Source organism: Lepisosteus oculatus, chromosome 8 (assembly GCF_040954835.1).
Source record: "Lepisosteus oculatus isolate fLepOcu1 chromosome 8, fLepOcu1.hap2, whole genome shotgun sequence".
Lineage (NCBI taxonomy): Eukaryota > Metazoa > Chordata > Actinopteri > Semionotiformes > Lepisosteidae > Lepisosteus > Lepisosteus oculatus.
The window spans coordinates 10,330,672-10,357,773 of record NC_090703.1 but is presented as its reverse complement, the minus strand read 5'-3'; the positions used below and the strand labels follow the sequence as shown (position 1 = coordinate 10,357,773).

The 27,102-nt window shown below is 42.7% G+C and overlaps 1 protein-coding gene across 3 annotated transcripts; it reads right to left on the bottom strand.

The window, feature by feature from the left end:
- Window positions 1–45: 45 nt before the first annotated feature.
- On the bottom strand, window positions 46–27,102 carry togaram1 (TOG array regulator of axonemal microtubules 1). Of its 3 annotated transcripts, none has more exons than XM_015350159.2 (22): window positions 24,730–27,102; window positions 17,391–17,517; window positions 11,857–11,976; window positions 10,925–11,248; window positions 9,723–9,997; window positions 9,109–9,350; window positions 8,712–8,812; window positions 8,347–8,514; window positions 7,877–7,966; window positions 6,201–6,376; window positions 5,498–5,699; window positions 4,636–4,860; window positions 4,270–4,393; window positions 4,041–4,146; window positions 3,678–3,913; window positions 3,228–3,386; window positions 2,984–3,110; window positions 2,770–2,885; window positions 2,281–2,461; window positions 1,734–1,953; window positions 1,244–1,330; window positions 46–514 (listed from the first exon to the last, which is right to left on the bottom strand). In XM_015350159.2, exons 1-22 carry the CDS (start codon window positions 25,747–25,749, stop codon window positions 258–260), a joined length of 4,683 nt encoding a protein of 1,560 aa, XP_015205645.2. In that variant the 5' UTR covers window positions 25,750–27,102; the 3' UTR covers window positions 46–257. The 3 variants fall into 3 exon arrangements, with proteins under 3 accessions (XP_015205645.2, XP_015205647.2, XP_015205646.2); XM_015350161.2 differs by having other exon boundaries at window positions 10,964–11,248; XM_015350160.2 differs by having other exon boundaries at window positions 10,925–11,245.

The following is a 27,102-nucleotide window of genomic DNA, read 5'->3' as shown; positions in this document are numbered from 1 at the left end:
CAAAAGAGCATATCGTTAAAAAAATAAAAACCTGATACCACCAACTGAAGCCATGTTTTCCTTTATTCTTTTATTTTCCTACTTATTTAGATGTAAAAAATGTTTCTTCTTTCCCCCCCAAGACGGGGTATTCCAAAGTCTCTTTGCCGTAAAACAGGAAACTGCAGGCACTGTGAGAAACGTCTTCTCTATCTTCAAGTAAAATCTGACCATTTCTTGTCATTACCGTCTTGAGCTTTGCGTTTTTGTGACCGCCGTTAGGTAGAGATGGTGCCGAGCAGCTCTTGGAGGCCCTTCGAGATATGTGGGGGCTGTGTGGCACCGTGCTCTTCCAGGCCGGGACCCATGTGAGTGAGGAGGGCTCGGCACAGCTTGGCAGTGGCACTGCGCACACTCCCCCCACGACCCAGCAGGGCACCATTGCCACCGGAGGTGCCCAGTAGGTGCCACAACAAGGGCAAGACTTTCTGTTCCACCAGCTGGGGCTTTCGGGGATACAGCTCTGTCACCAGATCTGAAAAACAAACCGAATACCACCTTAAATGTTCATTTTAGAACATCCTAGGATTTGTCCATAATTATGTAAGTTGGTATTTGTGACAGTGAATTTCTAAATTAAAAAATAAAATTGAAAGCAAAACAATCTTAAAAACGGAAAACCCAAATTTTAAATGATTTTATAGTATAAGTGCCAGATGGAATTCTGGGATACCATACTTTTCTGATGGAGGCAGCTGTTAGTTATTACAAATGGACATCAGTGCACTGTTTATCCTCTAGATGGAGCGAGTCTGTTTCTTTGCCCTTCTATTTTGGGAATCTCCCGTCCGTGTGCTGGGGGGCAGCTGTGTGCATGTTTTCTAAGTCTCTTTAAATTCAAGCAACACCAAATACAAACCTGAGAGAAGATGTTTAATCAAGCCAATTAAGCCAATAACGCGTTAATCTAATCATTAAGAGCTAAATAAAAAATGGAGACTGCACACACTGGCCCCCGCACGAAGACTGTATGTTAATACTCAATATAGCACAGAACCAATGTATTATACATTTCTAGTTTGACATTTGGGGAGTAAACACTTATTTCAGTTTAATGGGTCAAAAAAGGAAGACAATGCTAGCAGATGCAGTCTCCAATGAATCACAGAAGGGTACAGAAAACATCATTCACAAATGAACAGTCTTCCAGGTAATCTTTTTCACTATTTCAAGAGCTTTCAGTATAGTTGGAGCTGGGGCCTACCTGCAACATTCTCAATCATGTCCACTTTGGCCTTCCCACTGAGGAACTGGGCCTTGGTACAGAATGGCTGGAGTAGTAGTGTGTTATCTGGAACAGTAGAAAGAGCTCAGTTCAGTTTTTACACCTCAAACCTGTAGTCCAAACTAAACTAATGGCAACACAGCAGTGAGACAGCTGTCCTGCTGTAATGAAAGAAAGGGGCGCACCGAGTCACTCCACAGTACACTCAAATATGCAGTTTATATTCCATTAGGGACTGAATTGCATTAGAATACCACTAATTATGCACTTTGGCTTGCATGCAACGAATGACAAAAGTCTTATTAAAACACATTGAAGCCTGAGGAAAAGCTAAAATAGTCATGTCTAGAGCTTCTAAAGGTTGGCATCTAAGACGATGCTGTAGTACTGGTAAAGCTCAGACTGAGGAGCTCCTGGGCAGTCTGAGACCAGCGATTGCCCCTAACTGAAGTGATATGTGGGGCCTCACCAATGTTCTGGATGAGAGTCTGAACAGCTTTGACAGCTGCATTGTAGATTGCATTGTTCTTGGAGTTGAGGTTGCTTTCTACAATGGACGGCACAAGGATGTAGACAACCTGGGCAAGATTGTCTTTTAGCAGCAGAATGATCTTCTGCAGGGACTCCAGAGCATGGAGGTTCACTTTGCTGTTGGAGTCTTGTAGACGAGATTTAAAGGCATCAAAAATCTGACAATGAAAGATGAGACCATCTTTAACAGAGTCTTATTACCTTTAACTATCTTCTACTTTATTTATAGCACAGCTAGATTGTTTTAAATATTTCAGTTAAAGTTATCTTAAGAATGATTTATTTTCTTTTTAAGGCAAAGCAAAACAAAAAACATTTTGATGTAGTTATTTGAGGGACATAGTACAGTTGCTCCAAGCTATGTAGAAATCAAATCTAATCAAGCTCCAAACGATCTTACCATCTTATCATGCCCTCTTAATTTTACCCTCTAATCAAGTCAAGCATTATTCTAGCCTCTCATGAATTAGTGAAGCTGAAGTTACCGGGAACATGTTGGCAATCACTAGGTCAGGGCTCTGCTGACAGTCATCGAGGAGCTGATCGATGCCCTTGGTGCGGTCTCGGAAATCCTTGGCACCCAGCAGACCAGTGAGCTGCTTGACGTACTCAGTCTTATCCACCAGGGTCCGCGGGCTGGGCTTCCAAGTGTTCTCCCCTGTTTCTCTGCAGGGAACAAGGAGCGCAAGCTGTCGTTTCCTCCATATCTGGAGTTCTCCGATAGGACAGTTAAGAGAAAATGACTAAAAGCATTTAATAGATACACAAACGTCAGAAATGTGATCTATTTTAGCTGGAAAGTATGACTAAAGCAGGTGAGCTAAGTCACTGTGAGCAGGTGAAAAATACATTTTGTGTTAAATGAAAACTTGTTTAACTTTGTGGGTTTTTTTCCCCGTGTGGAAAACTGTCGCTCACTGCCGAGTGCATCCTGAGAAAGAAGGGGTAGCAGACAGGAGTGTCTGAGAGCCTACCTGGCAGCAATGTTGCGTGGCTCCCGGGTCAATGATGATGCTCGGACTGTCCCGCTACCTGGGAGGGAGCGCCGGCCCCTTGCAGAGGGGGTGTCAAGGGGCATTTCTCCCAATCCCTGTCAAGATCAAATGACTAGCATCAGACTACAGCTCACGGACAAGGCCCTGCTGCCACACCCCCCAAAGGCACAGTAACACGTAGGAGGAAAAGCACCTTTGTCCTGAGGGTGCTGACGGTATCCCGGATGGCAATCAGGTCTTTGGGCTGCAAGTGCTTTTCGATCATTTTGTCGAAGTCTGGATGGGTCATCCATGAAAACAGCATCTGTCTTCCGTAGTATCTGAAAAAAAAACCTGTATGAGACACCTCACAGTGGGACACACCCATCTTATTCTGGATTCTTGTTGGAAGAGCATTGGTTGTCCAGGAAATGTCCGTGGAGCATGTGGATCCTGACCTGGTCTCCTGGGATGAGTCCTGTGCCAGCCGGGCGACTGCAGGAAGCATGCGGTCGGTGAGGTCCTTGGTGCCAGACAGGAGGCGGGCAGGGCCCATCCTCTCCACCAAGTCTGCCAGGTGCTGCGCTGTGCACTTCCGCACTACAGAGTTCAGGTGGCTGCGCACACACCAGAGCTACGTCAGTGAGCAGTTACGTTACTTGGGAACACATCTTACTTCTCATTAACCAGGCAGTGAGGGACTGGCTTTTCAAAGTTTATGAGGAGTTGGATAGTTCTGAGTAGTTTGGTTCATTACTGGACTTTTGCAGATTGAGGAATCTTACATTTTCCAATATAATTTTGAAAACGTTTAATGTACAGCCACCTTTTAAAGTAAGTATGATTAATAATAACTCTGGAGAGTGAGACCCGGAGGTTTCACCCGTGTGTGCTGAGGCTGTCCTCACCTCAGGCCGCCAGTCAGCAGTGCGCTGAGGGCACGTGTAGGGGTGCAGCTCTGCACCACGCAGTCCAAGGTGTTGTCCACATCTTGCCGGATAAAAGCGTTGGACTCCCCGGCCTTGTGCAGCAGCACCTTCACTGTGCCGTCCAGCTCCTGGTCCATCCCTCTCTGCAGGTGAGTGAACATGTCTCCCAGGCAAATCACTGCCACCCGAGACACGCCTGACCGCAAGTTCTTCACCTGGACAAATAGGCACGCTGTCACCCCGCTCTCCATCACCCTCCATAAACCTCCACATATTTCAGAGTTCGCTTAAATCGATTAGGAGCAATAATACAAATCCATCACCAAAAACTAGGCAGCACACCTCCTGTATGACGGCCAGGCAGGCATCATGCAGTCTGCTCATCAGGACGTCAGAGTGATACTGGGATAGACTCCTTATGATGGTCAGCCCTTCAATCTTCCTTTCCCTGAATTCAGTGAGAGGAACGAAATATATAAACCCAAATGCAAGACAGAGCAAGGCACGAGACACTACGTCAAAAGTAGAGACAGTAAGGACTGCAAATTCACGTGTATCTTTTTCTGCCTACCAGTCGTCAGAGGCCAGAAGCTGGAGGCCCTGGTTGAGCGCCAGCTCAGGTTTAGAGAAAGGCCGCAGCTCTGGGGCCTCTGGGCCCTCCTTCCTCTGCATTCGAGGGCCAGGGGACAGCTCATCTGAGGACCACAGCAGAGTAGGGGAACATTAGTGAGGGACCAAGCAGTAGGAAATCCATCACTACACAGTTAAACAATCCAAGCAAGGGCTCACTGTTGACTGCGTATTAACAAAATTGTGGCTCACTTGTGGACTGCAAATGAATATGACTTTTTTCTTTCTTCAGCCTTCTACAGATCTGAAAACCTCCTTTAAAATTGAAGGTCAGGAGGCAGAAAGGGCCGTTTATTAGTCTGCTGACCTGAGCTGTGTGAGAGAGATGAGCGAGCCTTCTTCAGGCTGGAGGATCTCTTCAAACGAGCAGGGCTGGAAGGCCCCTTAAGTGCAGGAGGGGTGGGAGGGCCATAGAGTCGAATAGGGCTGGGCGCAACGATGGGACTAAGGGGTCCTCTGGGGCTGGCAGGGCTGTTCTCTTGTGGAGACTCAGTCATGGGCTTCTGAACGATCTTGCCATTCAAATTCCAGCCTGCCAGAGAAAGAAAAATTGCCATTACACTATGTTCACACTGGAGCTGTTTCTTACTTGGTCCAGTCCAAGTAGTTGGAGAAACTAATCAAACTGAAAAACTGAGACCAATGGAAAATGTTATGGTTTGCTTTACAAACATGAGTATTAACAAAACAAGAGATTCAATACAAACAGGAAATTAAATATACGATAACAGACCCATGAAGATGTTTTCCTGGATTACAGCAATGAAAAAAATAAAATTCAGATGCAGTTTGATAAAACACGGATACAAAGGTATTACCTCGTTTTTCTCAGTGGCTGATAAAAAATGTACCCCATGAATTTCAAAATGAAATAAATTTAAGAGAAATTAACTTAAAATGCATCTAAAGCAACTGACAATATTCCAGTGTGAATCAACGCAAACCAAGTCCAATTATTGGAAATGAACTCAGTGTGATCATGTTCACAGCAATTAGAAAAACATCCAAGATGCGCGGCACCACATACAAAAACCCTTCAGAATGACTGACTTTACAGTGTAGAAAATCTGACGAAAAAGTCCATCAGCCTTATTTCAAATTCAAGAACACCTGCAGATGTTAAAAACAAGGGACAGAGAGAGAGAAGTGATCGCAGTTTGGCCTCTGACCTGAAGCATGACGGGGGCTGTTCTGAGGCGGGGATGATAGCTCATTCCTCTCTTCCGCAGATCCATCACCCCCGATCATGCGCAGACGTTCCTTAACGCTCTCCACCCTCCTCCGCTCGCTCTGGATGTGGAGGAGCTCTTCCTGCTCCAGGCGGCGCTGCCTCATTTTGTCCCGGGCCGACTTTGACAGCTTCACTTTGTCCTGCGTGCCAGCCCAGCAAACCAGCCAAACTGAATCTCAGCCCTGACCATTTCACAGCCTAATGCTCCAGCCATCCAACTCCTCCCTGCCTATAACCCATGTCCGTGAGCTTCCGCATGCTTTCCATTATATTGCACCACAAAACACAAAGTCTAGACACTGTTCACTGTCCCCACAGACAAATATCACTCTATTGTGTTGTGTACAGTAAATAAAGTGATGTCTGTGTCTTGTAAGTAAGTCTTTTTATCTGAAACTAAGCTGTGTCAGCCAAGTGTGTTATTATTTAACTTTAAGAAATTTTCTGGTGCCAGTCCCTGATTTTTAAATTTAATTTTACCTCATTTCTTTAAACACCTTACTGATTACAACTGGCAGCTTATCTTGATTTACATCCCACATAAGTGCCCCCCCCCCCCCCCACTAAATCACAACAGAAGGCTTGTGAACACAGGAGGGAAACTAGATGTAAGAACTGATGTAAGACGGCTTCCTACTCACCACGTCCTCCATCTCTGGCTCCTCCCTGGCTGTGGAGTTGTGACTGTTGTGCTGCACTGAGTGTCCATACACGCCTGCTGGGGGGTCAACACTTGCCTTGCCAATGCTGTTACTACACTCAGAGGATGACATCACACTCTGCTGAGAGGCCACTGCAGCGGAGCTCCCAAACACTCCTGTGGAGACCAGAACAATGGCACTCATATTGTTTAGAAACACCTGCAGCACCTGTAGCTCAGCCCTGCACACAGCACACTGATCTACAGTTCACAACAAAGAATCCAAATTGGAAATGCTAAACAGTTAACCTACCATCGCCCAACTTACAATTTTGACTTTCCTTCCTTCTTTATGAAAAGCTTACAGACAATTCTTTCAGTATCGTACAAACATTTATAAAAGTAACATATTACCATCCCAGTGCAGGAGGTAAAAGAAATAGAACTACCCTAAAGAAGCATGCAATAGAAACAAGACATGTCATAAGAAATAAGTAATAGGTTTATTCCATGCTGAAAAGAAGAAAGGAAATACAACGTTTTGGCTGTGGAGCCTTCTTTAGGTGTGTGGCTCCAAAGCCGAAACATATTTCCTTTCTTCTCTTTTCAGAATGGAATAAACCTATTACTTATTTCTTATGACATGTCTTGTTTCTATTGCATGCCTCTATTGCATGAACTTGTTCCTTTGCAGCCTACGCATTCTGACACAGCTACCCGCCTGAACTACGTCATCAGAAATACTGATTATTCAAGCAAATTAGAAACAATCATTCCTGCAGGAAACACCCTTCACTATTTTGTTTTGTAAAAAAGGCCCTTTTACTTACCTACCATTTAGAAATTTCCAGCGCTTCATTTTAAAAGCTCTATTAAGAATCGTACAGAGTGTGTCCCATTTGGTTGTGAAGTGTTAATGACTTGTAGAAATCATGAAAAATGAATTTCCACAACTTTCTGCCAATATCCGCAGTTCTCAGTGTGAGACACTGTCAGGCTTCAGTCGGCTGTGCTAGGACACTCTGCTCTGTTTACATGGCAACCAGGAGGCCCCAGGCATCGCGAGAGCACCCGCCACCAGAACAATAGGACGGGGCTCAAAATGTTAAGTAGTCAGTTGCTACATTAAACACAGCAACGCACCAGGAAGACAGGACAGAACCTATGATGAATTTCACAGACCTCTGAGTTGATTTAACATAAAAGATTCATCAAGATAATCCACATTTAAATTATAAAGAATAGGGGTACTTCTGACAGAAAATACTTCTCCAACTCTTCCCATTATATCTGTGCATACCTACTCTCACTTTACTCTAAGTTAGTTTTTTACCTTTAGGAGGGAGGTCTACAGATAACCCCTGAGTTCATTAGGGAGTCTCCAACCTCTTGGAGACACAGGTTCAAAACCTATCTAAAGATGCCAATTGAGGTGAGTCTAAACTACCAACCATATTCACAGATTATCCCATAATTGTGGTATTCGTACAGAATTCAGTCTAGGACTGAAAAGGCCTCAATACTGAAGAACACAAGCAGGGAATCCTTCCCCAGCAGAGGAGTACAAGCAGAAAGCTCAAAGAACTATTCTAGAGAGGGCTTCCGTGTCCACAATCAGAGCAATTTCTATTCACAAGCTCCAAAAATAACCATGCTCAAAGTGGAAAGAAGACTGACCTCTGCCTATAATGCCTTCAGACATGCCATCAGCAGAAGAAGCCAGACTGATGCTGATCTGCTGCATGGTCCCAGTTGACCCCAGTGACCCTGGAACAGAAAGAATGGATTAGAATAGAATGTAATGGTGTTGAATTGTTTACAGTCATTCAGGTATATTAAAAGAAAACCAAATAATATAAAGTATGTTCCACCGATAATACTTCAATCAGACAGACTTTCTGGTAGCTATATCACCAAACAGTCCCTTGTGCAGTATTATTTAGATGCATTAAAGGCATTTGGTTGTTTAAAATGCAACTTGTTTTGAATATTTTGGTTTCACTGGCAATTTTTCTGGATGGTTCTAAATCATTAAATCTCTCAGCCAGAACACCTGTATTCAAACTAAAGATCTATTTTGAATAATCTTCTTTAGAAACAATCATATAATGTAGTGAAACTCTAGATTACGTATCCTGTCAACTCACCTCTGGGGGGTCTGGGTGCTCTGAGGGGCTCTCGACCCAAGGGTCTAACGACAGGTGGGGACGTCTCTCTCTGCCTGACCTCCTCGGGCTCAGCAGGCCCGTTAGAGTAGGCCAGCCTCTGCCCCACTACGCTCACATCTGAGGTCACTTTGTCCCGGAATGTCACCCCTGCAAAATCCCGATCACATGCTTGAGCACCCTCCTTACCTCCCTAACTTCACAACCAGCACAGATGGTAAAGAGCTTGAGCCCTACTCTGCACCCAGGTAAATCTGTAATGACTAAATAAATCCTTCATATTTGCAGAAGCTATGGCAGGTTTCAAAGCATGCAACATCCCACAGATCATCTCCAGCTGTTGGTACCTTGGTTGGGGCTGTACTCCACATTGGCAGCACCTTTCAGCTTCCCAGAGGAGACTCTGGGCACACGGGGCCTTGCTACCGAAGGAGAGGAGCTCCCAGAACTGCAGGAAAGACAAATACACTTCAGTACACAATGAGCACTGCAGCCTGTTCTGTCTTTAGCTGTGCCTTAAGAGCTCAGTATATGTAAATCGGGACCATTTTGAACCATAGTGCAGCATTTTAAACTTTCTGATGGTGTTAAATAAGTGATGATTTCAGTCTATTTTTCTGTGTGAGAATCTTTGTTTTTCAGCAATGTTCAGGCTGTGTGTTAGAGCTGTGTGTAGGTTAAGTGTGTATCTCTGCAATGCATCGATGCCATAGCTGTGTTCCAGGACACGATCCATGGACTTACCTGGCTTTAGTGCCACAGGGGGTGGTGTGTGGGGGTGAGCTGAGTGAATCCTGCAGACTGGACAGGCCGCTCTCACTCAGCGGGCTGGTGACAGGGGGTGAGGTCTGAGATGGCGAATCCAGGGCCAGCTCGAGCTTCACGGCCGAGTCGGGGCTGTCGGGGTCGGGGTCCGAGCCACTCAGACTCAGCTTGGCTCGCTTCTTTGCTGCACTGTACCTCAGTGACCGGAGAGAGTTCAACATCTGGAGTACACAAAAACAGAGGGCTTAGAAAGTCACTTCGCCCTCCCTTACACACCTGCACAATACCAGTGCAAAAACTGGTATGAATTTGCAGAATACATTTTCTGCAAATCAAAACACAGATGACTGGGGAAAGTACTTTTAAAACAATAATAAAAATTAATTATGAAAATAAAAAGCACATGAACTTACACCGACGCTACGCTTGTCCATAAATCAACATGTCACTGCACTAAACTCTTATTGACATCTCATTAAAAATAGTGATGTTTTTCCTCTGCTCCTTACAAGAAGTAATTTGGATGCTTTATGATCTAACCATGCCTCCATTCCCCAGATGGACACAAGGACTATATGTATGAGTGTTCGGACCTCCTCACGGTCCACTGGCTCCTCTTCTCCATCCTTCAGACTCAGGTGAGAAAGGTCCAGCTGCAGGCTCCTCTCTGCTGGTCTTTCCAAAGGACTCCCCCTCTGGCTGGTCTTTTCTGATTCCTGGGGTGTCCCCTGGGCCCTGTCAGGCAAGGGGTTGGTGCCTCGAGGGATTGGGGGCACAGGCTTGGCTCCACTAAGGACACGATGGGAAGATGGGGAACGCACCAGTGATGCTCTGAGAGGCACTGGGGACCGTCTTTCTTGGGTTTCCCCTGAAGGATATAGAAGACAGTAGTTACATACACCGTACATACAAGGTTGAAGTGTGGAGGAACAAGTTAAGATATTTAGTATAAAAGGCATCTATTTGTATAGGCTCAAGGGATATTTAGTGATTTAACTGTACAGAGGAATAAAGAGAGATAACCAAATTCTAACATACTTTTAGTGGGGCTGAGAAGCCCCATAATGACCATTCCTATTAACACAGAGCATTACTGCAGAGTAAAGATATAAAAGCTGCAGAAAGGTGGAATCATCCACAGACATTTTGCTACTGTTAAAATAAAGCGTAAACTATTAGACAAGTGCTTTAGCAGAAATCTGAATGCACTGCTATGCTAATCATCTAGCTATGAGCATGCAGTTCAAGGTTGATGCAATGTTATCCTACCTCACGGGAAAGTATTTCCATTAGGTCATGCTTCGATGGGGTTCATTAAACACTTCTAGATGGAGAACAATATGCTAAACTAGATGAATTGTGGTCGTGACCTCAGGAATTATCCAAGCGAAACAGTCTCCTTACTCAACAGATAAAACACTGCATGCCAAGCCCATGTCCCTTCACCCTATGAAGTTCAAACCCCTTCCCTAAACTCAGTTTAGACAGAAAATAGGTAATGATACAGTCAATAGTCTCTTACTTATGCTCCAGAAGGTTCGCTAAGTGCAGTCCTTAATTCAAAAGCAAAATGATCAACCAGTATGATTTCTATCCTTCAGTTTTCAATACATTATTAATCAAACACCGCTACTTGCTAATACTATTCCTTCCACTTTCATAATTAGGATTCGTTCCACAAGAATAAATCATATCTAATCATAGTCACTTATGTCTCCTCAGGTTTGCACTGAAAGGTCAAACTCTCAGATCGTCAAGGTTTCTGTATCACTTAAGCAGCAACAGCTGGACAAACCTAGTGAGCGGAGAGAAAGGGACAGAAGGGTGTCCTTGCCTGAACCGTCCTCTGACCAGGGGCTGGGGGCTCTGCACCTGGGGCTGTTCTCCCTCTTGTTGGGCCAGGTGCTGGACATGCTTACAGCCGCGTCCGCGTTCCTGCGAGCTGGCGGAGAGGCGAGCTGGCCTCCGGCGGCTGGTGCCAGTGGGTAGGAGGGCAGGATGAGGGCTCCCTGGGCTGCAGGGTTGGAGGGCAGGGAGAAGGTGCGCTCTACACCGGGGTGTCCACAGAGAGGGCGCGGAGTCCTTGGAGGCCGACTAATGTTGCCGTGGACCGGAGCTGCTAAAACAAGCCAGCACTCTCTGATTCACCAGCACTCTGACTGGCTATTACACATATTCAAACACATGAAGGATCAACATTATTGAATGGTTTAGCATTATCGTTACAGTAGTTCTGGTATTCTCTGAAAGACTGGGACATAGCTGCAGACTAAAGTATTCAATAATGCATATATGGTATACATGTCTGCATTGCACATTTAAGTACAAGTCTGCCAAGAGATCAGAAATATCCTTTTAAAAACAAAATCATATCAAACATTTGCAATCTAAAGGTCAAGTTACTTCTATCACCAGAGGAGAAACCAAAGACCAGCAGTGTCCAATGGTCAGTCACAAGAAATGAATCCCTGAATCAGCATAGCTGCTATGACACAGGGGCTCCTCATCCTGAATGTGCTGCTCACTCTGAACACCTCACAGCCTCTCACCTCTCTGGTAAACATCAGTGTCTCACATTGAAAATGATTTCTTTTCCTTTTCCTTATTCTGTGTACTGGTGGGAGGGCAAAATCAGGGGTTCAAAGCAATGCTTTTCTCCTTGTTGACACGCTGCTCCCTAGATGCGAGAGGTAGGAGCAATGAAATGATGCTCCTCCGTGACCTCACCTTTCTCTCTGTCCGAAGGATTACTGGACCCCAGGAACTGCAGGTCAGAGTCCACGCTCCCACTCCTCCGGGACATTCCCAAGAGCCCTTTCCTTCCTGAGATCCTGGGCTGGTGGGGCTCTGGGACAGCAAGGTGGGAGGAAACAAGGCATGAGGGGTTACCCAAGCTAAATTCCTGCTGGATTTTGTTCATCACTGCCACATGCACGCATGTTAGTCACTGGGGCTCACCAGATTCCATCACTATTGTGTTTCCAGTGACAAATCCTGACAAACCACAATAATAATAATAATAATAATAATAATAATAATAATTGCTTACACTAATATAGCGTTTTTCGGGACATTCCACTCAAAGCGCTTTACAGGTAATTTCCCATTGGCCCTTACCAATCATGGTCTCCTAATAATCTCCCTCTATGAATTGGCTACATTACTCTGCTCTCCTCCCCACTGATAGCTGCTGTGTGGTGAGCGTTTCTGCTCACTTTCTGTGTGGTGAGTGGATGCTGCACATTGGTGGTTGAAACACAGTATAAAGGGTAGTGTGTCTCTCATTTGCAAGTAGCAGTAGCGGACTCAATTCTGGAATGCAATACAGAGGGGAAGGACTGAGATCTCAATCTGCATTAGTGAGGCCACACTTAAAATAAGAGAGGTTATATGCTGTAGTTTATTTGAAGCCGTGGTAGCTCAGACGACAAGGGCATGTAGCTCCTGACCGGAAGGTGCTGGGTTCAATCCCAGGTAGGGGCAGGTGAGGGGCAGCAGACTCAGCCTGCTTTCCAAATGAGTACCGGGGGGTTAATCCTTCTGGGGGTAACAGGCCTGCCAGAGCATGATGCTGACCACATCACCTCCACCTCCAGTGTCGGGCGGTTGAGAAAAATGATGGCCCTTGTCCCCCATTCCCCCATGGGCCTTTATGGCCTGAAAAGGGACCGACCTATATGGTTTATTTAAGACCACCAACCACTTGTTTCATCATTATAAATAATTGCATTTAGTGCTATATATCTGAAAGGAGGCCCATTATATCCACCTCTGAAGTGCAGTACCCACCTGAATGGAGCACAGCAGCTGTTATGCAGCAGGAGACCCACTACACAGCTGACCAGGTAGAGAAGTAGGGAAATTACTTCCCCAGCTGAAGTAAGGGAGAACATGAGGGCTCAACATTCCTACAGTTGAAAATCCAACTGCAAACTGTGCCATGGGAACTTTAAAGACTTAAGTATTCTGGACATCGGTTAAACATCTCATCCAAAGTATGGCACCTCCAATTAGAAAAGAACAACAATAATATGATGGGAATATGTGAAAACCAGAAGCTATTACTGTTATAAACAGATGATATTGTCATCATCAAGAGTAGTAAGTCTTTTTAAATAAGGGATCATAAAAACTGTGTTATTTAATGTTTATTATTCTTTAGCAGTAAACCATGTACCACACACTGGCACATAGCTGTAAAAAAAAAACAAATTATTGTATTTCTGATATACATACAAATAATTATCCATTTGTTTTTCTCTTGAATTTGTTTGGTTGCAAGGTCATATTAAAGGTGGAAAAATGTCTGACATGATTTATCTCGATTTCTGGCATTACATCTCAAAAACCTGCAATTCCAATAAGGGTGTGTAGACTTTTTATATCCACTTAAGATCCATTTAAAATGGGACTTATTCTGGCATTGTCTGCTAAGCCTGCACAGCGAAATGCAACAAGCAAACAGTGCAGTGCATGTTAAAGAGAAAAGCAAGCCCCATCTTGCCCAGAGAGCTCAAAGAGATGTCAACACCGCCTCACAAAGGGTCTCACGCTCCACTGCCAAGAACACTGTGCATAGTCCCTCACATACCCAGTTAGAGTCATCTCGCTAAACCCGGGGCCTATCGTCTGTTTCACTTTTTGTTTATGACAACATAGCCAGTCAGTTCTGTTATTCACCAATAAGGAAAAACTTTGAAATCCGTCACCAGAAAAGAAGCCCCATAGCGGAGAAACATATAATTTTCTCAGAAAGAATATTCAAACTATTATAAACCGTAGTATAAACTAGGTAACAGGATACAAAAGAACAGCTGACAACTGTAGAGGAAGAGGGAAAAAGCCCTTGCACTGCATTAACCTCTGATTACCGGGCGCTGAAATGTCATAAGCACTGTAATGTATACGCTACAAACCATCAATCCTCCATTCCTTTGCATTTCGACAAAAATAAGTGATAAATATCTGGTTTAAATCACACAAAAATGATTCTCATGCATATACTGTACCTTATATCCTTGCGCACAGCTTTCACATTTTGTTGTTTTTAAGCTTGTTGTCATGACATTTTGAAGTACAACTTAATTTTTGGTATATTTGCAACCTCCTCCACACATTCAGAGTACAAAACAAAAAGAAAGCAGCAGTTAGCTGAGTGATGCCAGTCTGTCTTTGTGAGGTTCCTTGGTCAAACAGTGTCTGTCAATCAAAGATTCAACCATAAAAAACATGGAGGTTTCAGGACTACTCAGGGAAAGAGTTCCATAAAGGCACATACCAGAAGAAGAGTAAGAATAGTTGAAAAACCCTTCATATATTCTTTGGGTATGATGGCATTGATCGTTAAGAAGTCAAAGATACCCAGACACTGACTAAACCAGGCTGTCCTTCCAAACTGAGTAGCTAGGCAGCGTCACTCCACAAAGGGGGTTATATGGAACCCAAAAAATATTGCAAATCCTGCATTGGGTTTGCAACAACGTAACTAAGTGCTACTGCAAATCTGACAAAAGGTTTTATGATCAACTAAGACGAAACTGAAAGAGCTTGGTTTAAACGGAAAGTGTCATATCACATGCAAACCCACTATAGTGGAACACTCAGTAAACACACTCCTTACTGTTAAGCATGATGGTGACAGCATTATGATAATAGTTCTGCTTCTGATCAGCATGGACCAGGAAGCTTGTCAATACTGATGGGAACGTAGATGAGCAAATTACTCTCAAATCTTACAGGACAACCTGCTTCAGACTTAAAGCTGGGACCTAGAAATTCAACTTGTAATAGGACAATGATCTAAAGCACAAGACTTAACCTAATCTGTAGCTGGTTTAACACTAAGTGCTCCACTCAAAGTCTTGACTTGAATCCTACAGAGATTCTGTGGAACGCCTTGACATCCGATGTTCATAAGACAAGAGGAATGGGCAAAAATTGCACCAGGTTGACATGCAAAGTTAGTAGAGACTTAGACTAAAAAAGAACTGCAGCTGTAATTGGTGTCAAAGTGCTTTCGCCACATAATGAGATAATGGATCTAAATACTTACATCATCAAAATAATTTACTGACCGTTACTTAGATTATTATGTTAAGTATAATCATCCTGAGCCTTCAATTTTTAATAAAATATTAAGTTTAATTTCACAAAATGGGATGGGCATAGGAAGGGTTTGAATATTTTTGCAGGGCACTATACCCAACATATCAGTGATAGTGGAAAAACTCACTGCCTTTCCTGACTCACATCAAAAAGCAATCACTGCATTGATTTCTAAGGCACTTCTGCACCTCCTTTACTGTGAAAAGTACAGAACATTTGACATTTGCATTTCACAGCAGTTCTGTTTCACTGTACCTCAAATCAAAGCTGAGCTCTCCTCGTGAGAACTGTTGTATAAGACTCTTACCATTTGGTACTTCAAAGGCAATTTGTAATTCTGCGAGTGAAGGTGAAAAATAATCATCCTCCTGAACTCGGGATTTCCACAGTAGCTGTAGTGCTCCCAGTGGGATGTAGTACAGATTACTTCTAAATCTTTGGAATAAGAAATGGAACAAGTGGCTTTCTGATGAACAGATGGAATAACAAATTTAATTTCAAGATTACGCCACATGGTTCTGGTTGTCTACTTCAATGACAGTCTGGGGCACTTAATTACAGAACCTATTCAAATAGAATCAGTGAAGCTAATTTTTCTGATTATCTATTCTTTGAACTGTCCCAATATGCTGACAGTAAACAACACACACTTCAGGAACATCAACTAGTAACGAACCATGGACTGACATAAATCTAGGACAAATGGGTTCACCTGCAGGAAAGGGGCCTCTTTCCCATGAACCTAGAGAAAACACCACTTTTGGACTTTTTTAGCACCTGGCAATCTGCATCTGTACACCCCCTGCATCCCCTCGAAATGAATCCATTACTAGGATTAAAAGAAGCTCTGCACTGCAGTGGAACTGTAGCCACCTGAAAATGAAAAAACACCAAGCCAAGAAAACATCAAACAAACTCCCTCCCACTGGGAAGAGATACAAGTGTATAAGGTCATATGTGTGCTGTAATTGTTAAAAGCTACATATCCTGAGTTATTAAAGCGATTTCTGGCCCCACAGGCCCCACTGGTGAGCTATTCTCATACCTATCCCAAGTGTTTTTGCAGGGTGAACGTTCAAATTTGATAAGCAGCCTGATGCATCACATTTAGCTCTGTGTGTCTTCAAATGCCAATGTATGCATAGTGTAAGCACTAGCTGAGGTAATAACATTACCTCATTAATAATGTACTTAAAGAAAACATCCTTAAACCAGGTCTGTCCCTTTTTAAAATATGCATGTTAGACACTATTTACAAATGTCCAATTGAGATTCAAGTAAACACAACAAAAGTTGTACATGTTAGTATGATTTTTCCAAGAAATTCAGCTCACAGTGGGGTTAGTGTGCAGGATGTTTGCACTTCCTTAATTGGCACCATGGGGATTTTACATCTCTAGTGACAGAAACTAGGAGATCTCTAATAGATCTCCCTGTACTTCAACATAATTGGCACCTAATAGTTAGGTTTTTTAATTCATTTAATTATTCTGTTTTCTACCTCTTGTTACTTTCTTGCAGTGATCAGTAAATAAAGTGGAGTGGAAGACTACTTCCCAACTGAAAGGGCGATGCCTTCTGAGCAAGCTGTTGTGCTCTCATTAATGGTTGGGTGTAGAAACAGCCAGGGATGGGGGAGTTAAACACCAGGAAATTTGCAACCTTCATCCAAACACCAAGTCAGGCCATGCTGGTTATCTGGATTAAATCAGGTTAATCCAATCAAAACATCATCACTTACTTAGTCCCAATTCCAATTATCTGCACTCCCAGCATCTCCCACAGCCCAGCCAACATATGCTGCATGACATACATGCCTTTTTCAGCAAACAAGAGGAGGGAAGATTAAAAACATTTCTGTACAGACCTGCATGAGATCAATTAATCAATTATCCCAAAAAGCCTCCAGCAAACAGATCTGAACAATTAACTACTGAGTATGGATTGAATCTGGACATACTGTAAACTACGTGCTCTGCTGAAACACAATCATCTCTTCACATGGTTCCAGTATTAGAAAAACTGTCCAGCACAGCAGAAAGATGGACTTCCTGTATATTTTTTCAACTCCATAATTTATAGATGTAATACTTCTGTCTCAAAAGGAACATTCTTTCACACTCAAATTTATAGTCCAGAAAAAAAAATCAAGTTACCAGAGCGTTTGAAATTGTTTGTGATTTCCTGATTGTTATTCAACTTTCCAGTAAAGTGCAGGTCTTCCTTAACTGGCATCTTAGAGGAGCCACTCAGTTTGGGAGACTGGGGATCTTCACTGGAAATCTGCAAAGCAGCAACAAGGAAACTCTTAGTGTTCATTCATAGTACTGATAGATACCGTGAGTATCCAGACTATACATGACTTTTCTTGTCAATATAATTGATTCCCTGTATTTTAACCTTGTTGATTGTATACATTATATAAATGCATTTTACAGAAAAAGAGTAAGAGAGTACAATAGGCAGTGATATCAGCATAATGTTAGATATTTAAAATGTACAATGAAATGACCCTTCCATACAAGACTCTTTTCAAACTGAGCTGTTCTTTACGGGGTTCCTCACCCCTTTTACCTCATCAGAGTAGAGGAACCTGAGGACTGATTTACTGCTTTCATTAAAATAGTAACAATGAAGACAGATGATTTATCAAATTGGTCTCTATGGGCTGTAATGTTGCCCATGTATGCTCAGTAATAACATCAAGTACCACAACAACAGTTAGTATGTTATGCACATATTTGTAGATGCTGTTCGGGAGAATATTAACTTCACCTGAATAAAACAAAATGACAAACAACTAGACTAGCTAGGACTCTTTCTGTCCCACAGCTTGTTAAACAATTTATATAAGCCAGGATGCAGCAAAACCTGGAGAGGCCCAAGCATTCCAATTGTGTAACATTTACAGCTGTTCTAAAGAAGTGCTGTTGACGAGTTGTGTTGCTTGGAGACATGGTGGGGCTGCTGTAGTTACTGCAAACATGTAGTTACTGCTGTCTCTTTGTACAAAATGCCTATCGCAGGATTGAATGAAGTTGTTTTACATTAACTTTTTATTAATATGAATGAATATGAATACTTTAAAATGACAAGCACATATTACTTTTTAAAAAGGAAGGTATATTTGTTATGATAACCCAGTTTATCAGTGATTAAAGAATGTTGATATTTGCAAGTGGAACTTAAATGGTAGCTTAAGTGGTCAAAAATTGACTTTTTTCCCCAAGTCTTCAGCATTTTAAAAGAAACCTAGAAACCCTCCATGTTTTCATCTGAAGAGCACGGTGGGCCACAGAAGTCATCATTGAGCATAGTTCCCTCTGACCAGGGCCTAAACCTTGTTTCTACTCATTCCTCAGCATCTGCAAGAAAAGGTTCAATCCCCACATTTCTAATTTGTTTTTTTAAAACTGCACTAGGCTCAACACATATAGTAAGAAATACAAGAAACACAGCATTAAATATTACGATGTGCCTGCATTTCAAAACAGCTGTCTCGTTACATTTAAAATGTATTCAGAGCCTTCTGTGATTTGAACAATACCAATTAGGCAGAAAAAGAAAACTTCACACTGTCCATCCCAAAATAGAACAACTCCATAGAGAAGGTGAGATTTTCCCTGTGGTTCTTAGTAATTGAATGTTTGGTGACAAATCTCCTGGACCTAAGCAAACAAGTGTGTAGTGGCCCACTGATAGGGTCCTCTCTCTCTAATTAATCCATTCACAGTGGGAAGAAAGAGGCTTTACAGTAGTTTTGATTTTAAAAAAAGAATCACAGGCTGGGTTATTGCTGGAAGTCGGACAATTCCCCAATTCTCATAACAATCGAAGCACTTATAACAAGCTGTGCCTGAGTTATCAGCCCTCAGGTGGCACTGGAGTACGTACCAGACAGGAACACTTGGTGTCCAAAAGTAACAAAAACTTATCAATGAGAAAGGAGAAAGGATGACACGCTGATCTATACAAATGAACTATTTCTTACATATAGGTAGCAGCTGTAATAAACAGTCCATGGCCTTCGAAAGCCTTTGCATGCACTACTCCACTGTAAAAGAAATTAGAATCCTCAGGACATTTGTATATAAATAAAAAGGAAATGAAACATAGAGGTGGGGTCTTCTGGGCATAAAGCAAAGCTTTATAGGTTTTTTCAGGTCTGGCAGTTGAGCAGGAACGCTAAAATATACAGTACAAAAAATCCTATTCCAGTAGGATGGTAACTGTGAGGTGCTGCTTATATCAAGTTAGAAAAAGATTACTTCAGTAACACAAAGATATCCAAATTCCCACAATCACCATAGTAATGAAATGGAATTTTACAGGTAAAATATTGAAATTCTATGTTGAAAGCCTATAACCTAACCCTAACAGTAGTTAACAACAGAGGTCTTTTACCTGTACAAAACAATCTTACATAGGCAACCTCTATTTAAAAACCAAAACTACCTGAAGATGTAAAAATACACAAAAGAACCAGTGCAATAGAAGCCAAGGAGGGAAACCCGGAACCATTGTTACTGTGTGACCCCACAAAGAACTGATACAAAGATCACGTCTGTTAGGTTTCCAATGCTAAACTAGGTCACTCATTCAAATACACTACAACTAATTGGACTGTAATCCAATACAGCAGGCACACCGCCACACAAATTTTTAATAAGAGCTTTTAACAACCGTTTTATTTTACAGGGTAATCACACTGCACTACCCCCAGCAGAAGAAGAAAATATTGGTTATTTATGTACTACACCTGTGATGAAAACTGCACCGTGGCACTCTTTCAAATCTATCACAGTCCTCACTCCTGTTTTCACAGCACAGTCTATCATAGTCATCAGGATTTATTGGGAAACATGATCCCAGCTCATCTTCAGAAAATAGCACTTGTACTGTATGTAACTAGAGGAACACACAGAAACATAATATACCACAGAGCTGTATTTGTACCTGCATACTGATTAGCTTGGGCACCGAAGGCTTGCCAGCACTTGATTTATTGGAGTATCTCTCAGATCTGATTATGAAAACTTACGTCAGTCATAAAACAATTATAAAATATCCAATCAGTGAGATTAGATAATAAGGATTTGAATGGAAGTGTTAATTACATGAGAAGAACCCACAATGCTCAGATTACCCAGTCATATAGTTCCATTTATGTCCATTTTAGAAACAAAAATCTTAGTTCAAATGAGACAACAATAAGATAAAACACAAATATAATTGAGAAATGAAGTAATTGATAATGGAGAAATTGAGAAAATGAAAAACAGTCATATAAATATTCTGACAAGCCAAAGGAAACAAGGGCAATATGTTGTTTTTTGAATTTGTGAATTTGTTGACTTTGTGAATTTGTGAATCCTGGATCAGAGATCACTGTTCAACAGATCAGTGCAGTAGGTTAAAGTGGCATCTTCATCTCCATGAACTGTATTTCCCCAAAGCCGATCACCAAGGGCAGTCAACACAGCAGCACCAGGAGTAAGGTTTCTTAGTGAGGCATTAACAGCACTTCCGAAGTTGAAGAAAGCTCGGAGTTTAATCCTTTAGGGAGATATAGTGAGCAAAGGCTGTCTGACTCCCTGATAAACATCTTCAGTCATGCTGTCTGTCCCGGGTCCCCCAGTCAAAAAAGAATGGGGTGTACAATTAAGAGTGGGCTGGTCACGGTGCCAAATCCTTTCTTGAATTACATTCAATCCTCAGACATGGCTCGCTACCCCACTCACTGAAACAGTGCAAGTCCATCATCGTAAAAAAGAAAACTGACACTAAGCTGTGCTGGAGCCTGCCTATGAACCCTCACGAGGCTGTCAGAATAGTGCTCCAAAATCTGCAGTGTTATAACTTTCTTGTACAAGATTTTATTTCAGCTGCAATCTTTATATAAATTCAAAGTCTGTCGATTTCCCTACTCCCACGCCCACAGCTATAATGACTGATTATATTCTAAGTGTTTTCAAGGACTAGTCTTCACCGCACATGAGCTCCATTCGAAGCACCTTGCCCAGGTATGAAAGCACAGATGTTAGTTTCCTGTTTTACTTTAATCAGCAATCGCCTCCAGCACACTGCCAGTTTCACCTGGGTCTGACTCATTCCAGTGGGGGGGGCGACTGCAATCTCCCCCTCTGCTCTAAAGCATTCACTGTATCATAGCAACGGCAGAAAAATGTATTCGCAATCAGCCTCTGCTGCTTTTGCCCAAGATAAATGCTGGAAAGTATCCTTCGGCCTTGAATGCCAACACCACTGAGCGTCAGGAATAATGTTGAGTGGAAAATTAAGCTGCAGCATGCTTTCGTTACCTGTGGCATTTTTACAAATCATTCCTATTCCTTTACTGCTATGTACTGACTTTCAAAAGGCAGCATTCAATTATGAATGAGCAAGTTGTCTTGTCAAAGCTGGGTGTAGTGTATCTCCTCCAACAAGCGAGCCAGTGGGGCCCATGTCTGAAGCTCATCTCTGGTCAGGCACCAGAGATTGAACACTGGGGTAGGAAGATACTGTAGCCTGTGCTCTGAGGTGAGATCACCAGAAAACATTGTGTGGGCTTATCACTTACCAGCCCCTTATTAATTATATCCTTCCTGTCTGATTACATTAACTCTCGGTGATCTCAGTTAGGATTGTGAATAAACAGTGGGTCTTATGTTGACAGAACCTTGTAAATAGTCCAGCCCTATGTTTCTGTCCTTGCTTACAGAAAAATACTGTAATGACGGAAAAGCCTTCATTTCCTAATGAAGTACAAGTGGTGTTGGAAGTTTTTGGAACTGGTCTGGTTCAACCAGAGATGAAGGGCTTTTTCAAAGTAATGGGAGGCCAGTCTGTACAAGCTCCCAGGCAGGTAGTACTGCAGCACGCTATTCAGTTGATCCTATGCACCCTGATCAGAGCCCTAGAAAAAAGAATCTGAAGTCGAAAACACTGTGGTTTATCACAGAAAACACTGTGGGTTTACCACACTATCCCAAGCACACCTTGTTGTCAGAACACAGAACAGAGCAACTCTTCCAAAAATACATGCATTGAGCTGTCTTACTTTGAGCTTTGCATAGCTGGGAAAAGCTAAATATATGCATTCAATATTTCAAGAGTGTGTCATCAGCCAGCCCTTAGCAATCAGTCTATAGCTTTCAAAGCACACACTGCAGCAAACAAACACAACCAGGAGACATTTCAATTGCAGGATTACAGCTCATTTACATGAACATATGACACAGAGCAGACCCTACAATTAAATGATACAGGAAACAACAGCACTTGTGTGAACTGAAATGATAAGGTATGTCACTAATATAAAAATGTGCAGTATTCCCAGAAGAAGCCTGAAATGTGACAACAGAAGGAGAGAGTGCTAAACTCTGCCTCAAAAACAGACTTTTTTTCTGGAGTAGTAAAGTATCAAGGCTCTTTACTTATATTTTTAACAGAGATCCTTGACAATACTAATGAATGGCCTGTTCATTTGAGACAGGAAGAAAGTTAAGAAAAAATCCTGAAGGAATTGTCTTCTTACTAAATTGGGGTGTAATGTGATCTCAACATATTACAAAGAGCATTTCAATATAAAACATCAGCAAAACAGGCAGATGCCCAGTACCTTGGAAACTTACTGAACTAACTGTACTGCAGCTTATTCACACACCAAATCAAACCACCAAGGTTATCCTCCACAAATAGCCTCCCCAACTTTAAACTTGCAAATATACATACAGCTGTTTTATTTAATAGGCTTTACCATTTTCCTAATTTAATCAAAGAGTCATCACCTTGCTTTAAATATACCTGCCTGAACGTTATATGAGCTATGCGCTGCATGGAGTGTAGATTATGTCCAACTGCTCCCTAGATACCACATCCAAACAAGAAGATATAAAAAAGCTTGTAGGATAGGTACACTGCAAGCTATATGTGAGATGCAAGACATAGACTGTCATTAAACAAATGATACACAGTTCAAAATCAAAGCCCCTTTAAAACTACATCAAGGAACACAATTAGATGAGGTTGAGATTATTGAATTATAACAGTCTTGTGTTGTAAATTTTTCATTGAAAAATAAGGTTCTTACAACAACTGTGTGTCTTGTTACATTAATGTTCTTGTTGTTTTTATTATTGTTAAAAGTTACATTTTTCATTTACAATCTGCTTGTCTAAAGATATAACATTAAAAACAATATGTGTTCATAAATATATAGAAATGTATGATTATTACAGAAAGCACAGCATTTACTGGTCTGGTAATCTGATAAGAAAATTGCCAGGAAATAATGTACCATGAATCTATGACACCTGATGCTGATTGCCTAACAATTAATGATGATTAATTGCAAGCTGTATTGGTTACCTAAATGGCTAATCAACTAACTAAACATTTGACTAATGCCAACATTTTAAAACGGATAAAACAATTGATTTATTAAAAAGCTGTCTGATTAAATAACTGACTGATTATACAAACCATAATAAGACAATTCAATGATGGATGATTAAATAACTGTTTTATTGATTATTAAACTGATGTAGGTGTATGGCTAAATTATTGAATAACTGATTTATTCAATTGTTTATTAATTGAATACATTAATTAATAAACAATTTATTAAAATTGATAATTTATTGGTATGAATCTTTTTTCCCATAAATACATAGCAATTAAATGGCTGACTGTTTAAGTGTCCTCCTGGCTTATAAACTGAGCTGATTCACTGGTTAATAATGAAATTACTAGCAAATTGCACAGCTGATTTAATAAATGGCTGAACAGATTAATGATTAGCTCTGACTGCAATCTGACTGATTTAATGAATATTGATTGACTGGTTTTAGTGCTGTTGCGTCAAAGACCTAAAACCATAACATCTCATGCCATACTGTACATCCATCCATTTTCTAACCACCTTATCCAGTTCAGGGTTACAGGGGAGCTGAAGCCTATCCCAGCAAGTAGCACCCCCTGGACAGTATGCCAGTCCATCGCACCAAGGCCAGTGTTCCCAGAAGCCAATTAACCAACTGCCACCCTGATGACACACCCTGATGGTTTAGGAAAAGATTCAAGGTGAAAAAACAAGCAAAGTTAACAGAAACCATAATAATGCCACTGCAATGCATTACAATATGACATCAATTACAGTTACTGTACATTCTCCAGATTCACTGTTATCCCATGATGAAGACAAAAATTACTAAATTACTTAATCAATTGCATATCTTAATTCTTTAATTTGAGAGACACCGTTTCTGGTTTCTTTCTTTTATGAGGCTGTTTTAATTATACCACTGCAAAACGGCTGCAAACATGAAGACCAGATTGTATCTGACAACATGGGATTGGATTCAAGAGCTCTCAAGACATCGCTGGTCCTGCTCCTGATACTGTCTCGTTTCCTCTCTTTTTCTGCTCCAACGTCACTCAGGCCAACTTTCGCATGCATCAAACATACCGACGACGCCTACAGGAGAAACCCACCTTCCTGCCGGGGGTCTTGACCTGCGGGGACGTCCTCGCCGCGGGAAGGCCTTCCATTTCCCACGGCAGCTTGTTTTTCCCTTTGCCGGCGCTGAGGACCCTTCTGTGCGCCGGGGTCTCGTCAAGGTAGGAGCCGGGACTCCCGTAACCAGACGGCGGTTCAGAATCCGACTCCGATCGGTGACTCTGCGCGCTCTGAATGCGCCCCCCGCCGATCACCCACTCCAGATCGGCCCCGGACCCGAACTGGGGTCCCCGCCGCTGGCCCGGCTTTGGGATGGTCATGGCATACTCCACAGTCCCATCGGGGGTCAGCTTGGGAAGGATGTGCCTGGCTATCCGGGCTTGTACAGCCGCCATCAAACCCTCCACCTCTCCTTTTAGCTCCACCTCGTCCACAGCCTTCACCAGAGGCTGCATTTTGCCAGTGCCCAAGTAGGAGGCAAACACGGCGAAGAGCTCCAGGGCTGCGTGCCGGACTTTCCGTTTGCTGTCCGCCAGGCAGGGCGCCACGGCGTAGCACAGCCTGTCTATGTCGAAGCCCCCTCTCGGGTGGGTCAGAATGGAGGCTGTGATGATATTGATGACATCCTCCCTGACTCGAGAGTTCTTGTGCTTGAGTTGCCCCATCATAAAATCCAGCACAATCTGCGGCCTCACAACCCGCATCATCTGCATGTAAACTTTGATGTACTCGTGCCTGGTCACCGTGCGGGTATCCCCCAGGACTTTGACGGCGGCGTGAACGATATTTTCAACGTACAACTCCGCGTGGTAGCCCAGTTTGACAAGCAGCAGATTGAGGACTTCCAAGGTACCGTACAGGACTTTGAAGTTGGTGTCATCCAGTAGCCTCCGCAAGAAACCGATAAAATCGACAATGTTTTCAGGGGGCACGGAGGTCAAGTCCGAGTCGTAAAGAATGTTCTTCAGCTCCTCAACCCCGTGGGTCCTGCTCTGGTAGTTACTGTGGTCCAGAAGCTGCTCGTGTAGGCCGTGAGGAATCATTCCAAACTTCATTTTGGTTGGACCTCAGACTAGTGAGGGGAATAAACGGGTATGTTTTAAAAGCCTTTACTGCTTCTCTGCGAAGAGATGCGGTCTTGGACGCCCCGTCTCAGCATCTTGCTGCGGATGCTGTCGCTCGCTGCTGAGACACCCATCTGGAACAGGATTCAGCGACGCGCTAGTGGCTAGATCCTCCTCAGCGATGCTGGCAGCAGCTAGATAATAAGCACTGGATTGTCGTTTCCCGACCTAATGAGCTCCAAGGCGGTGAATGCCAGAACAGAATCGCCCTCCCCCTCTCTCTCCGCAGCGGATCAATTTTTTATTGAGCGATCCAACATGTTAAGTTTAAAAAAAAAAAGCCCGACGCTCTGTCGCGATGTTGCGAGAAAGGACAGATTTTCAAACCTTGACTTCCTTACACGGGCTCTGCTGTTTGCCAGTCCGTGTGTGGCGAGAGCTGAGAAAATCTCGACGCGGCTGTGACTGTATTTGCCACATTTACACAGTCTGCTCAGGATCTTGGTGTTTGCACCATTCAGCTGGCGCACGATCCCTGGCAACACATCCAACATCAAGCCACCCAGCTCATCCTTCGGGATCGGAACTGTATCCAACACGAGCGGTTCACGGTGATATCGGACTTCTTCTCCCCGCTATTTCTGAAAAGCATCAGCCGGAGAGTTCAACACGTTTGTTTTATTCCTCTACACCAGTACAGCTTTTATCTCGGGGGTGTGCTCTGTTTGACTTGATAGCGTCGGAGCGCATACGTACAGTAGAACCGACTAAAAGTTGAAGAATGTCATCATTTCCTTTTGGAAAACCGATTTTGGTTTTTTAAGGCCAACAGATCGCAGGACGTGGGCTGAATTTGGCGGACGGCGGCGCTGAAGCTAGTAGCGTATTCCCGTTTTCCTCCTGATTTGTCATGAAGTCACCGGAGAATCAGTCATTTTTTTCGCAGTTGCTACAAGTGTTTCCATTTTAATCGCTAATTATTTTGGATTTTGGATTTTCCTCTACAAACTCACAAGAACGAGCATAGCAAGCATAGCGGCATCATCGCTTTTTCGTCTGCCTGCTTTAACCCAAGAGTAACAATCGCTACACAATAACAGGACTTAATGAAAAACACCACTCTTCAGTATTTGAAAGGCAATTCAAACCGTTTCTCCTTGTATGCCGCTGGCGATTCTTTAGTATAATCTGAATTTCAAATTCAGTCTTCAAAGTTAAAGATGCTCTTCCTTCTCTTGAAGACGCGCTGTAATCTTTACTGTATGTAAATGAAACAAAAGCGCTGGAGCTGCTCTGTTGCTATCCCGTAGCTGCAGCCCCATCACTAGGTAATAAGATCACACC

What these genes read in the sequence shown, in the direction of transcription:
- togaram1 (XM_015350159.2), bottom strand. Translation starts at nt 25,749, where the DNA reads ATGAAGTTTGGAATGATTCCTCACGGCCTACACGAGCAGCTTCTGGAC. An exon ending in AGCCAGAGATGGAGGACGTG is followed by an intron (nt 5,700 to 6,200) that starts GTGAGTAGGAAG and finishes GCTGGCACGCAG; the next exon opens with GACAAAGTGAAGCTGTCAAA. An exon ending in CATGATTGAGAATGTTGCAG is followed by an intron (nt 515 to 1,243) that starts GTAGGCCCCAGC and finishes TTTGTTTTTCAG; the next exon opens with ATCTGGTGACAGAGCTGTAT.